Here is a 13417-nt window from a genome sequence, read left to right as displayed (position 1 = left end):
AAATTTAATGAGAATTGAAAGTGGCTGCTCCGTTTTTATTGACAAAAGCAAATTGTTTACAACGTTTCAGCATTTTGTTCTAAATCGTATGCAAAGACATAAAACTAAACTACGCTCATATAAAAGAGAAACAAACATCAAACATTGAGTAAATTCGCAATAAGTCAGCAAAAATCACATCTTCTGCACGCCTCTGCAACATTATCTACAGCTCAGCTATTGTCTTCAAAGCTGCCGCTGCTGCTGAAGGACGAGCGGAACCTCATGGTGCTCATGGGATCAGAAACATACCCTGAGAAACATAAGAAGAAAACGACAGTCAGGCTGTTGTGAGCTTCTTATGGGCTACTGTTATTTTACACTGGTACATAAAAATTACATGCATTTTTCTTTTTGAAATACTTCATATAGTACACATGTAATAATCCACAGCTGAAACGCTTGCCTGTGGGTTAAAGGGCAAGTGTCATAATTGAAAGCCAGAAACCTAAAAGCCTTGAAAGAATAAATACAGCTTTATCACAATAGGCCTTTCTATCGTTTTTCAAAGCAGCAATGTTAAAGACATTATAAAACACACTTTTCGGACACAAATTGACCTGTAGAGCCACATTTGTTTAAAATAGAAATACCATTACCACATGTTGATGATGATATAACATGTGTAACTGAACAGTGCATCCAAATGAACCACATGTAACCCTATCTTCAAGTGGCGTTTAAGGTTCAAATGGCATGTAGGAAAACTGTCTACAGTCAAAATTAGAGTTTTCATTCTCTAATGTGAAAACCTCTCAAAAGCTATGTTACAGTACTGCAGTTAAACTCTGCCTAATAAATAAAAGGATGATTATATTATTGCAGTATGGAAAAGTGAGACTTTTAGCTTCTTCCATTCAGCTCTCCAGCATAACCTCCAGAAACTTTGCTATCACTTCTTCCATTGAGGGCCCTGCAGTTAGACGTGTTGCAAATTGATACCCACATTCAATATTATTTACGTGCCGTGTCGTCCCTTTTCCGGTTCATATTCACTTTCTTTTTACTTTTTTGCATTTTTTACCTTTTTTTTTACTGACAAGGAAAATTATCTCATTATCGTAAGCTCTACAACATAAAATCAACCGAGAAGCAAAAGTTAAAAAAAAATTATATCCGTTTTGTTATACTTTTTGCCCTATGTGCAAAGGAAACACCTATAGATTGCATGTTATGTGTTGTGCAAACCAACCATTTCGATCAATGGGAGAGAACTGCATGTTCCTCCTGATCTCCTCCAGTGAAAGTCCACCAGAAGCTCTGCGGCGCTCACTGAAAATGACAAAATGACTAACCTCAGCTCTTTGTCTGTCAATTAGCCGCAAAACAATACAAGTCCTGAAATAAAGACCGAGTAAAGAGGACAGATGAGATGGGGAAAGATGAGACATTCAGCATGTACTGCTTTCCTTTTCTGGGAGAACACAGTATACAATCCTCATGAATTATGCAGTTTCATTATGCAATAAAACTGCATAAAATGTCTTCTGTTATTTATTTTATTTCAAAATCTAAAATATATTAAATCTACAAAAAGATCAAACTGACTGTGGCTGGCATTTGCACTGCTTTTGTGTACAAGTCAGTAACATGATAAATAATCTCTCCTTTATTTACTGAGTTAATTACCGTTATCAGTTCCCCTTTTTTATGTGCATAGTTTTAAAACTGGGCATTCATTAAAACCTGATCCGAATCTAAATGCCACACATATTTTCCTTTGCTTGTTGGTTTCATTTGATTCCTCTTCAGTTACCAAGTAACTCCATTGTTCACTGCTGCACTACACAACTGAGCTAGTCACTGGGACAACACTTTTACAACTGTTTAAACAGACTGAGGGTTTTTTTTTTTCCCACAAACCAGAAGTGTTCCAGACATTTTCTCCCTTGAGAATTTATTGTTTGTACATTTTCAAGGATTCACTTTGAAAGTCTCCTGCAGAAACTCAACCGTGAAAGCTTTGGGAGTACTTTGTTTGCTGATTTGCATTATGGACGTCTTTTATTTATGTAAAGATACTTAGAAAATATATTCTGAGTGCCCGTTGTGTTGCAAACCCCTTAATCTTTGGTTGTCTAAGAAGGAGACACCTCACCGATATCGCTTTCATCCTCTAAGAAGGTCCTTGATCTGTTCTACCTCTGAGTCCAGAAGGCGTAGGCGCGGGTGTTGAGAGCGTACTCCAGCTCAAAACGAGAGCGCAGGGCGGCCACGTGACTTCGACCGGGCCCTCCTCGGCTCAGCAGACAGTCAGAGGAGGAAGAAGGTGAAAGCGAGCCGCTGCTGTTGCTGGAGGCCGGAGACATCAACTGTGACACACCACGGAAGATTGCAATGCTTTAGTGAATCTCTAAATTGTACATGCCCTTTTTTTTATAAAGCTATGTTTTAGTGATGTAAAGACATGAGACCAGGATAAAATATTTCAGTGTTTTAGGACATGTGTCCTGTAAATTTTTATGCAAAAAAACCAAATCAATCTGCTTGGTAAATGGTAGAAAAAAGCATGTGCGCTGACCCTTAAACAAGTAATTTATTCAGTTTCAGCATTCGGTCCTGTTGTGTACGCAGCTGCTATCTATTGTGAATCTGATTAACCCGAGGTTGCTCTGGCTGGATTTCCCTGCAATTTCCTTTCATCCCCATGATACATTTGCTTTGGCTATTCATAAGCATGAAATCTGTAAATTTTGTTGCTACACACCTCAATGTTGCTCAGACATTCCTCCAAGTTGGAAACCACTTCCGAGAATTCAGGCCTGTCCTGAAATAAGAGAGAAACAAACTGTATTTTTTTTTCTCCTAGGACATCAATCTTACCCCAAAGCAAAGGCACAGGTGTGTGTGTGTGTGTGTGCTTGTCTTCCTGTTTTTATTATTAAATAAGTCCGCCCACATGTGAAGCAAAGGTGAACTTTGGCTTTAAAAGTGATGCTTAGATCTCCTCTCTCGGTGTGAAAGAACAAACACCGCCCCCTGGGACCTGCTAGGGTTATGCGCCCTGCGTGGTCGCCACAGTCTGTGTGCAGTTCAGCAAATAAAACCAAGGAAAATAAAGATAAACACTGGAACCATATTCATACAATCACATTTGACATGAATAATTGCGTTTCTAAGGACAATTTTTCAATTTAGCTGAAATTCAATAACCGTGTTCCCATACACTTGGGCTGTGACGCGGCTATCTCAAAGGCAGGTAAACAGGTGATTTACTGTGCAACCTTAATTGGCACACAGGAAGAATATCTGTCACAAAGGGAAATACGGCGGCGGCACCTTTCAGCCATGAAATAATGTGCCTTAATGAGGCAAAGTGGAAAACTGTCCCAGATAATTACGAGAATAGCAGCACAGTGGGAGGACCCTGCCAGTCCCATTTGTTCCCTGATGTAAACACCGGGGTAATGCTGTATCATCTGGGGACAAGACTCTATCATTCGTTAAGTGCATAAAGGACCAGCTGACTCTGCATTGTTTTACTCGGTAGCTTTACCACAGCGAAAGAGATGAATGAAATTATTGTATTTCACTGTTTAACATAACGTGTACATGCTGAGCAGTGCAAAACATAGTAGATGGAAAGTTGTTTTTATACAAGATTAGGAGGGGAAAAAAAGAAGATACCCCTTCTTAATTCTGATAATTAGAGATAAACTCGGTGGAAAGTGAAATCAGAGTAAGTACTTCTGGGCAGGAGTTCCAGCCTCTCATGAGAAGAGCAGAGATGGGTTTGGGGATCGAGTAGCCAATCGGAGGCCGGATGTGATGGTAAGCCATGTCTGCAGCAGCAGCAGCTGAGAGTAAGAGGAACATTTGAGACTTAGGTGTAAAATCAAACAATTTCTGCTGACAACTATTACAATCCATTTCTGCTGCAAACCTTTCAACGACGCAGGAATCTTAACAGTTTTTTTATTTTTAAATTCCTGCTTTCTATTATGATTAAACACAAACATGGCACTTTGAACATGAGAAGTTATAAACAATGAACTTGGTAATAAATATGCAAGTTACCAATTTCATATCATAATAAATTAAATGTACCAGCTGTGCAGGAACTCTTAATCATCAAATTGCATTGATAGCTAAGCATCAATGCAGATGCAGCACTTTTCACATTCACATTTGCACAAATCAATTAGTCTTCTACTCTCACATTGGTAGTAAGGGCTGAAGAAAACAGAGAGAGGAATCTTCGACTGATCTTCTTTGTATAATTTCTCTAGATCATCCAGGGTTCCAGGTTCTGGTTGATGTGCTGATGGCACTTAATTGTTGCTAGTAAAGACTTTGTGACCCACATCTCAGAAAGTCTTCACTCTGTGACTGTGCTGCACCTCTCCCACATTGAGCTCTGGAGAATTTTTTTCCCCCCATTTCCCATATTCTACTGCTCTCTGTGCTGCAGCAAGATAATTATGAAAATCTGTGTCACATTATATTTATACCTCAAGGAAACAGAAACTGGAATACTAATAAAGGTTCCCAGGCGATTTGATCCACTTTGACTGAGTTACATTTATTTCACATATTTGTTAGCGTGTGAAAGAATGTGGATCTGGTAATTTTGTAAAATAAGTATTATAACCTATTTTTTTTCCCTCCCACTGATTAAAGGTTGGATTTTTTTGGGGGGAGATTTTCTTGGATCACACATCTTTAACGGGGCTTTCAGCGATAGCGGAGGGTGTAGTATACACTTTTTAAAATACAAAATACCCTTTTTTTTAAATCAGACTTTAGAACTCAGATCCTAAAACTACTTCACATAAAAACTGTGCAACAAAAATGTATTTTCCTAAAGTTACGATGTTGCTTAGAGGATGGAAAATTACCTGGTTTCAGGTGTGCAAAAGGGATTTCTCCAGTGAGCAGCTCCCACAGACAGAGGGCGTAGCTGAACATGTCTGCCTTCACCGAGTAGCGGGTGCACTGGGTGAACACTTCAGGAGCCATCCACCGCAGGTTCTGCACACCCAGAGGACAGCCGGTAGAGCGATTCTTTAATCTCGGTTTGCAGCGTAGAGAAGAATATGGATGATGTGTTTTAAAACATCAAGTCAGGTCAAACGCATGCATCCGCACAGGTGAAATATGGGTCAATTACTGTGATAAACACAGAGTCCTAGTGAGGGCAAGTAGTTGGAGACAACAGGCGGCTCCCCAGAGACGCAACACACTTAACATCAAACTGCAGGCAAAGCACTCTGTAGCACTGAGTCAGCACATCCAGACAAATTCTGCATGATGGCACTTTTCTTTTTTAGCTGCTGGGTAATTGATGGCAGGTGCCAGCAGAATCTCTGGCTTGGGCTTCCACAAAAAAACAGCACAGAGTTTTATTTCCGCTTAAAGTGGCTAGTTCTGTAGGAGAGCTATCCGGCTGGAGGGGGAGGAGAATTGGGATGAAAGAAGCAAATACCACTGACCCCTGGCTGCTTGGTCAGGTTATCTTCATCGACTGATTGTAAAAATCTTGATTCTGTAAAGGAGGAGACAGACGTTCAGAGGCAAAGCAAAGATCAATAATTCTGTTGTTCACACAAATCGGTATGATGTAAGTAACTCTTTTTGTTATTTTTCTCATAATACAAACGTATTCTTGGAATGAGATTCATGTTACATGTTATGCGGTGTAAAATATGTTTTCTTTCATTATTTATTAGACAAAGAAAAAGTTAAAACAGACAAGACGACTGTAAAAAACTATAAGGCGCACCGGATTATAGGGCGCATAGAATAGATGCTACAGTAGAGGCTGGAGATACGTTATGCGTCCACTAGATGGAGCTGCACTAAAGGATGAATGTCTAAAGCCACTTTGTTGACATAAAGAATGTAAACAACAACAGTCCCACTTCGCTCGGCGAGGAGAGCCTTCAGCGACTGGGCAGGGGCGTGGCCGGATGATGGTCGCCCTTCTCCGTTCGCGCACAGCATTTTCGTGGAGAACGTGGTGCTAAATGACCTGGAGACGACCTGATTCTAGGCAGTCGGTAGGTAGATACATAGACATATGTCTATGGGTAGATAGGTCAGGCAAACTTTATTAACAAACCAGCGTTCCGACAACTATCCCAGCATGCACCGCGCGCTTCTTCTTCTACGGGCGAAAATGAAGTCGGYGGCTGCTTACCGTAGTTGCTAGACCTGTTGTGGCTCAATCCATAAATAAGGCGCACCGGATTATAAGGCGCACTGTCGGCTTTTGAGGAAATTGAAGGTTTTTAGGTGTGCCATATGGTGCGGAAAATACAGTACACTCATCATAGTTAGGTGGGGAAGTATCAGATGCTGCTGTTCAGGTGCACTAGTTAACCAGTCAAGAGGATGTTCTCTGCTGTTTTATTTGGTCATTCATCCACCTTTCTGACATCCACTGGGGATGTCCTAACTGGAATATCTAAAACATCCATCCTGGATCCATTCATCTTTCTGTTTAAATTCAAAGAGAAGACAATCTGACCTCCGAAATCAGCCACCACCGCATGTCCATCCTCATAGAGCAGAATATTGTGACTGAAAGGAAGACATGCCATTCTTAACATTAGTAGCCATTTCAGGACCAAAAATGGCATCCCGCCACACCTGTCATTAGTGCGACACCAACCTGTTGAGGTCCCTGTGGATGATGGGCTGGGTGAGGTTGTGCAGGTACTCCATGCCCTTGGCCACGTCGATGGCAATGATGAGCTTGGACTGCAGGTCGATGAGCCTGTCCATTGACACATCATTAAAGCAGCAACCACTTAGTGCCGGATCAATGGCCTCTGCCAATCACACACAGCACTTTACACAGATCAATAGGACAGTCTATAAAGACAGCACCTGGCCACACAGTTAGCGGAACACTTCATCTGGATCAATGATGATCCCGGCTGAGGAGCAGAGTTTGGTGGACTGACGCGAGCAAAAGGCTGATAATGTGACCCGAACCTGTCACCCACATTGTACAAACATGTGCTTTATCCTACAACACCAAATAATTACCGCCTGCAGTTTGACCTCTATTTACATCAAAATTGTCACCTGCTGGTATACACTGATCTTTTACAAAATATAGATAAATTGGATTTATGACATTAATTTAACACGCTGAGCTTCTCCACAACTTCCATTTAGTTGGAAAAGATACATTTGTTTGCAAGTGTCAACACACAAATTGATGTAGGAATCAATGTAACACAATAGAACTGCTCCAGTTCACTTCTTACTCTGAAGTATCCTTACTAGTCCAGTATATAAACCCCAGTTTGCATCTAGCAACATGGAGATGGTTACACAGAAAGAATAGAGACATGACGATTGCTTGTACCAACATGACTGTGAAACAGAAGAATGCCCCAACACATTGTCCTTAAATGACAGGACTGAAAGTTTGAGGTGAACAGAGAGAAAAGGAGTGGAGAGAGTACAGCGCCCTGTGGTGCTCCTATACAGCTAAACACACAGTCCTTCAGTCTCACAAACTGTGATCTGTTTGTCAGGTATTCATTGATCCAGGTGGTTGTCGAGGCCTCCACCTGTGGCGTTTCTGACGTAATAAATCCGACCAAATTGCTTTAAATGAACTGTAGAAATCAAAGAATGTGTTTTCCTCAAAGCACTTTGACAGATCTGTTGTTTAGTATTTCAGGTTCTTTTGCATCTATCATTCTATGACAAATTAGGGTAACCTTATAAATGGGAAATGAAGGTATGTTAATCAACAAGGAATCATATTTAAATACCTTCTATTTCTTTATAAAAATAGCTGCATATTATTAGCAGTCAGTTCTTCATAGTCGTTTTTATTCTGTGAACATTTGTGAAGTACGACTCATTGCTTAATTAACTTTTATTTATGATTTCGATTGATCACCGTTTAAAGTATTTGTATCTTCCTCTGAAGTTTTTATAGCTTGTATTTCTTTTTCATGTAGTTTTACTTTACTGTCAAGAAGTAGCAACCCTTCAGGTTGTAACTATTGGTAGTTGTTTTACTGACCATGTTGACAAGGAATAATAATTAGTGGTTTTGTTAAATGCCAGAGGATAAATCAGTGCACTGTGATATGCTTGTGCATTTATGACGAACATGTCCTCACCTCTTCTGCTCATGCAGCAGGGAGAACAACGAGCCTCCGGAGATGTACTGGGTAACGATGGCGAACTGACTGGGGTCGTCCAGGCACGCCCCCACAAACTGGATGATACAGGGGTGATTGAGGCGACAGAGGATGGAAACCTCTCTGCAGAACATGTCCACATCAGACTTTGAGCAGTACGTGTTGGCTCTGTACCTGTTAAAAACAACAGCAAAATGAAGAAGAAGTCAAACTACTCCTCACTTTCTGCTGGATATTAAATCCCTTCTCCTATCTGTGTGGGACGAAAAATACCGTTTTATGGCGACAATTTTGTTTCTGCATTTGCCTCTGTAGACTTTCCCAAAGGAGCCTGCGAATGTAACGCATACGCTCATCAATAGCATTATCAGATTTTCAAGCACATTAGCCGACAGGAAAAACAAAGACGAATGGACCTACCCGATCCGATAATTTCATTAAACTCCAGCTCAGACAGCTGAAGGTGGAAATGAGACGGAAGGCTGGCCCGGAGCACGAGCACTTCAGCTTTTTCTGGAAGAACAATAAAAAAAAAGACTCATTAACTCTAGTTGGAAGAAAATGCTTTATTTAAATTATCTGTCCCAGTTACAGGCTAACTAAAAATCTGCCAATGACTTAGGATTTATTTAAACAAAATCTTCTACAAAATAATCTTAGATTGGATTTTATCCTTATGGTTACAGCTCAGCCTGTTATCTGTCAATGTAAATATGACTAGATGTTACAAACTTAACCTTAGCAGAACTATTACAATTACTAATTTGCCTATAATTTTAAGCAGTAAACAACCAGAGACTGATCTCTAATGCAGTAAAATAGACAAAAGAGCCCTGCAGATGATAGTGAAGGGAGCTGGAAATGTCATTGGCTTATTCCAAACACCTGTTCAGGAGACACAGCTCTTCATATGCCGTGTCATATTTGCTGTTATTACACATGCTGCTTTAGTTAATTTTGTTAATCTGAATGCTTTTTTTAAAATTAATTTTGTTTTTTTACTCTGGTTAACTTGTCCTATAGAAACACAGTCTCATTTTGTTGCAAACCTTTTAAGTGGGATTGACAACAGCTAATTTTACCTGGTATGATAATTCACAAGAAGCCCGTCTCATGTGTGTGTGTGTGTGTGCGCGCGTGTGTGTGTTAGCATCTGAGCCCATTCCCTTGGCAACAGACACGGTGTGTGCAGCCCTCTGAGATGACAGGGTGATGTGCTTTGTTCCAGCTCACTACCTTTAGTCATGCTTTTGATTTTTCCAAGCGGAGATGGCACTGAAACATAGGAGCCGTCTGGAAGAAAAATGTACAAAAACAGGCGTTTTTTTGGGAGATTATTTAGGATTGTAATTCAGCTGACAATTATCTGGGTTAATTCTCACCCCCTCCTGGCTGGGAGTATTCATTACAAGGGGAATCATCTGGACGTTTGTAGTGTTTGAGTAAGGTGACGATGGCATCGTGACCTGGCAAACGCAAAGAGAAGACAATCACTGGCTTTTAGTTGATCTTTATAAACATTTTGCAGAAAGGGTCCTAGAAAGGTTTTCATATTGCATTGAACTGTTTCATATTCTTCCACTTTATGTTGATGTGCCTTAATGGGATTTAATGAGATAGACAAACCCAACCAGTCAAGAAAAAAGATTCTAAAAGCTAAAGCATCATGAATTCTTTTTAAAGCTTTTACAAACACACACCTTTTTCGTAAGCCCACATCAGGCAAGTCTGCTCATCTTTCTCCCCGCTGGACCTGCTGGGATCACAGGCCACGAGGTTCATGTCGGCCCCGTTATCCAGCAGAAACTGCACCAGGCGGATGTGGCCATGGAAGCAGGCGCTGTGGAGAGCTAAATGTGTCGACGTGAGTTTGGATTTTGTTGCTGAGGTAAAGAGAGTCACGTCAGTTTGAACGCAACAGAGAGATCACCTGTGTGGCCATCTCTGCCCTGATGGTTGATGCTCATGGCGTTCTGGCCCAGCAGGAATTTGACCATCTCCAGGTCTTTGCCGTAAGTGCATGCGCTGCGTTATAAAGCGGAAATTTAATACCACCTCACAGCTTACTCAGCGGGCGATACATGAACCAGCTTTGCACCATCTGTACCTGTGAAGTGGCGTCTCACTGAATATGTTCTCCTTTAAGAAGCTTTCCGTACCAGAAAGCTGTATCATCTCCTTCACCGTGCTAAATTTGCCGTTGTAGCAAGCCCTGGTTAAACACATTCACACAAAGAAATCGAGTCGACGACAGCAAACTGTTGCAAGACTCAGATCTGTGGAGCGTTTTCGTTTACAGGTGCAGCGGCGTGTCCCCGTAGATGTTGACGGAATGAGGCTGAACTTCGCCGTTCCCTTCGAGAAGAAAATGAACAATCTCATGGTGACCAAAACGGGCGCAGAAGTGGAGTGGGACGTGTTCTTCGTTGTCTCTGGCATTCACTGGTTAACAGACAGCAAGCAGTGGGAGAAGCTCAACAATCGTCGCTGCTTGAGCATGTTGCAAATGAGCCCCAAGTGGTTTGCTGAAGGATGAAATATGCTGGTCCAAACTGATTTTGCTGCACAGCACAGCTAAAAAAATAAACGACTCTGACTTGTCGTGCTTAATTTGCAGATTAGTTTGGATTCTTTGGTCTCACCGTTAGCCTTGCTACCGTCTCCCACCAGCAGGTTTATGATGCCGAGAAAGCCCTTGGCTGCCGCCAGGTGCAACGGCCGGTCCCCCACCTCACCGCTGGCGTCCACATCTGCCCCGAACTTCAGCAGTAGCTTTGCGACCTGGAGAGAAGGCAGAGTCCATACGGGGAAATCGGGAGAGCAAAAATATTTGTTTCAGTTCATGTTCTGCAAAGAAATGCGAGACAAAAACCTGCTCGTGACCATAGTAGGAGGCAATGTGTAGCGGAGTGAAAAACACAGCATCCTGAACGTTGACGAAAGCCCCATGCTGGAGGAGTATGTCAGCAGCCTAAACGAGAACATGGCAATGAATCAAAATAAGTTCATTCATACAGAGATAAGGCAAAAGGAGTTTACCAAGTTCTTCTAATGCCAAAACAAACCATGAACCAGAACAGGTTTCAAAAACTTTACTAAACTTTAGTAAAGTTTTCAGTAGATTGTGTGTTATTTAATTGATAAGGGAGGATTTTCTGAGCTGCTACTACAAGGGGATGCAATTACATTTCTAACTGATGTAACATTGTGGAAGCCCAAAGAAAGTAACTGTGTTTGCAAAGAGAGCTAAACATTACTGAAGCCCAACTGGATTTAAAACCCATTGACACTGCTTTTACCTTTTCCACTCTCCCCTCTATTCTCTGAAAACCTGATGGCTCACTTTATTAGCAGTAAATGGTGGGACTGGAAACAAATTCAACAACTCTTCTTAAGGTTTTTGTTTTTTTTAAATAATATTTTAGAGAATATTGAAAAATTCAAGATGTACAAATACTTTTGAAATTCCCTATCTCGATATTATGAAATACTGTAGCTAAGTCATTAAAATTAGATAATGAAGTCATAATTATGAGATAGCATCTTAGTTTGATGAGACCCAAGTTAGTTGTTTTTTTTCCCCTATTAGAGTGGCTGAAAAGGGCTTCAATAGGGTTAGAGATATGCTGATATGAGTCTGTCTTTCTTCCAGCTTCTGGCTGCAGAATTGTGTTACTGGCTTCAGAGAACGCAGCAAACTGTGGCAATTACAGCACCTCAGTAATAATGAGCAAACAGAGAGGGATATATGTAGGATAGTGACTCTTCGTCTTACCTCATGATGCCCAGCCAGTGTAGCAACATGCAGAGCTGTGAGGGCCCCGTATCCCACCTGCTGCACGTCTGACCCCCCATGCAGGAGTTCAGTCACCAGCTCGGCATTGTCCTGCAGCACAGAAAACACACCAAGAACTAGCACATGTCTTGTACTCCTAAGGTTATCGTCAAATATATCCACTTTGAAGCAGCTGCCACGTCTTTTTTTCTTTTTTTTAAGCACTTAAGCTCCACTATGTGATAAGCCTTTAAAAAAAAAGTTTTCAAATTCATAAAAATAAGGCAGAGGGCACAAGTTGCCCCACCTTGTAAGCAGCCAGGTGGAGTGCAGTGAAGCCATTCCTGGTGAGTCTAGAAGGACGCAGGCCTTTGAGCATCAGGGTACGCATGTGAGCTTTATTTCCTGGGTACACAGGAAACTAATTAATAGATACTTTAGTCAATAAAATCTCACAGAACGGAGTAAAGAAATTGAAACAACACTACTCCGCGCTTCATTTCTCCACCTGTCTTTCATTTTTGCTGCAGAAAACAGAACGGTCGACTGCACACAATAAGGTCAGTGGGCGCCACAGTAATCCTTCCATCCACTGTCACATTTTGCAGAGGCGTTATTAATAGACTCCAGCAGGCGCGCATACCTCCACACACGCAGCAGAGATGCAGCAGCGACAGCCCCTTCTCCGTTCGGTAGTTCACGTTCACCTTCTGGAAAGCCTCGTCGGAGCTGCGTCGCAGACAAGCACAGTCCCCAAAATCATAACTCGACAGAGCGCGAAACGGGACTCACGTCCAACAAAGCTGCAGATTTTTGTCAGATCCACTTTTATTTTTGCATGCAAGGACGGGGATGCTGAGTCACCTGAAAGCAAGGTGGAGGTCTGCCAGAGCGCTTTCTGGGAGCTGGAAGTCGTCGTCCAGCTTCTCAATGATCACAGAGTACGACTCGCCCACTTTCTTCTTCCACTCGTCTTCACAGCACATTTGTCACAAACATGATCATCTTTTCACGTCACTTTCGTAACACACGTGAAGCAACGTGTTTACAACGTTCAATAAGAGATTGAAAGTTGTAAACACGCGTAAAAGGCTTCTGCAGCTCCCGTTTCTCCGGTAAGCAGTGAGATGAGAGCTCAAAATAAAACACAAGCGTAGCAAGTCCTGTACATCCAAAGATTACATTTAAAAAAAAGGCCTTACCTGTGCATGTCTGAGATGGTCTGGATTTGTAGTTTCCCATTGAACTGGCCTTTTCTTAAATGTGTCGTGTAGTTTTTTTTTCTCTTGTTTTTTTTTGGTGAACTACAGTGAGGGAAGAACACAATCTCACACTCTGGCACAATTGCCCCGGTCCAGATAAAGACGGATCATAGCTGAGAGCTAAAAATAAACACTTCTGAGAGGAAGGCCTCACAACTATGACAACCGATCTCCCTTCACTCTGTTTGTCTACGGACTGTATTTAACAAAGCATGTGATCCGTCAGTAGT

The 13417-nt window shown here is 41.6% G+C and overlaps 1 protein-coding gene across 2 annotated transcripts; it reads right to left on the bottom strand.

Moving 5' to 3' along the window:
- Positions 1-14: 14 nt before the first annotated feature.
- On the bottom strand, positions 15-13366 carry tnni3k (TNNI3 interacting kinase). 2 transcript variants are annotated; one of them, XM_008407056.2, is made up of 25 exons: positions 13128-13364; positions 12790-12898; positions 12569-12654; positions 12233-12330; positions 11926-12036; positions 11023-11121; positions 10793-10931; positions 10448-10592; positions 10258-10362; positions 10081-10175; positions 9851-10000; positions 9533-9616; positions 9387-9443; positions 8571-8663; positions 8424-8481; positions 8130-8324; positions 6653-6757; positions 6509-6561; positions 5472-5524; positions 4878-5010; positions 3727-3836; positions 2747-2806; positions 2182-2351; positions 1232-1311; positions 15-292 (listed from the first exon to the last, which is right to left on the bottom strand). In XM_008407056.2, exons 1-25 carry the CDS (start codon positions 13165-13167, stop codon positions 213-215), a joined length of 2508 nt encoding a protein of 835 aa, XP_008405278.1. In that variant the 5' UTR covers positions 13168-13364; the 3' UTR covers positions 15-212. The 2 variants fall into 2 exon arrangements, with proteins under 2 accessions (XP_008405278.1, XP_008405280.1); XM_008407058.2 differs by lacking the exons at positions 15-292; positions 1232-1311; positions 3727-3836 and having other exon boundaries at positions 2313-2351; positions 13128-13366.
- Positions 13367-13417: the final 51 nt, after the last annotated feature.

The sequence above is a fragment of the Poecilia reticulata genome, linkage group LG4, assembly GCF_000633615.1.
Source record: "Poecilia reticulata strain Guanapo linkage group LG4, Guppy_female_1.0+MT, whole genome shotgun sequence".
Classification (NCBI taxonomy): Eukaryota; Metazoa; Chordata; class Actinopteri; order Cyprinodontiformes; family Poeciliidae; genus Poecilia; species Poecilia reticulata.
The sequence above is the reverse complement of the archived record's forward strand: the minus strand, read 5'-3'. Positions and strand labels throughout refer to the sequence as shown.

Excerpts from the sequence above, each read along its gene's own strand:
- tnni3k (XM_008407056.2), bottom strand. The coding sequence starts at position 13,167 with ATGGGAAACTACAAATCCAGACCATCTCAGACATGCACAG. Across the intron at positions 8,325-8,423 it reads AAAATTGTCGCCATAAAACG|GTACAGAGCCAACACGTACT; the intron begins GTATTTTTCGTC and ends TGTTTTTAACAG. Across the intron at positions 5,011-5,471 it reads ACCTGACCAAGCAGCCAGGG|AACCTGCGGTGGATGGCTCC; the intron begins GTCAGTGGTATT and ends CTGGGTGTGCAG.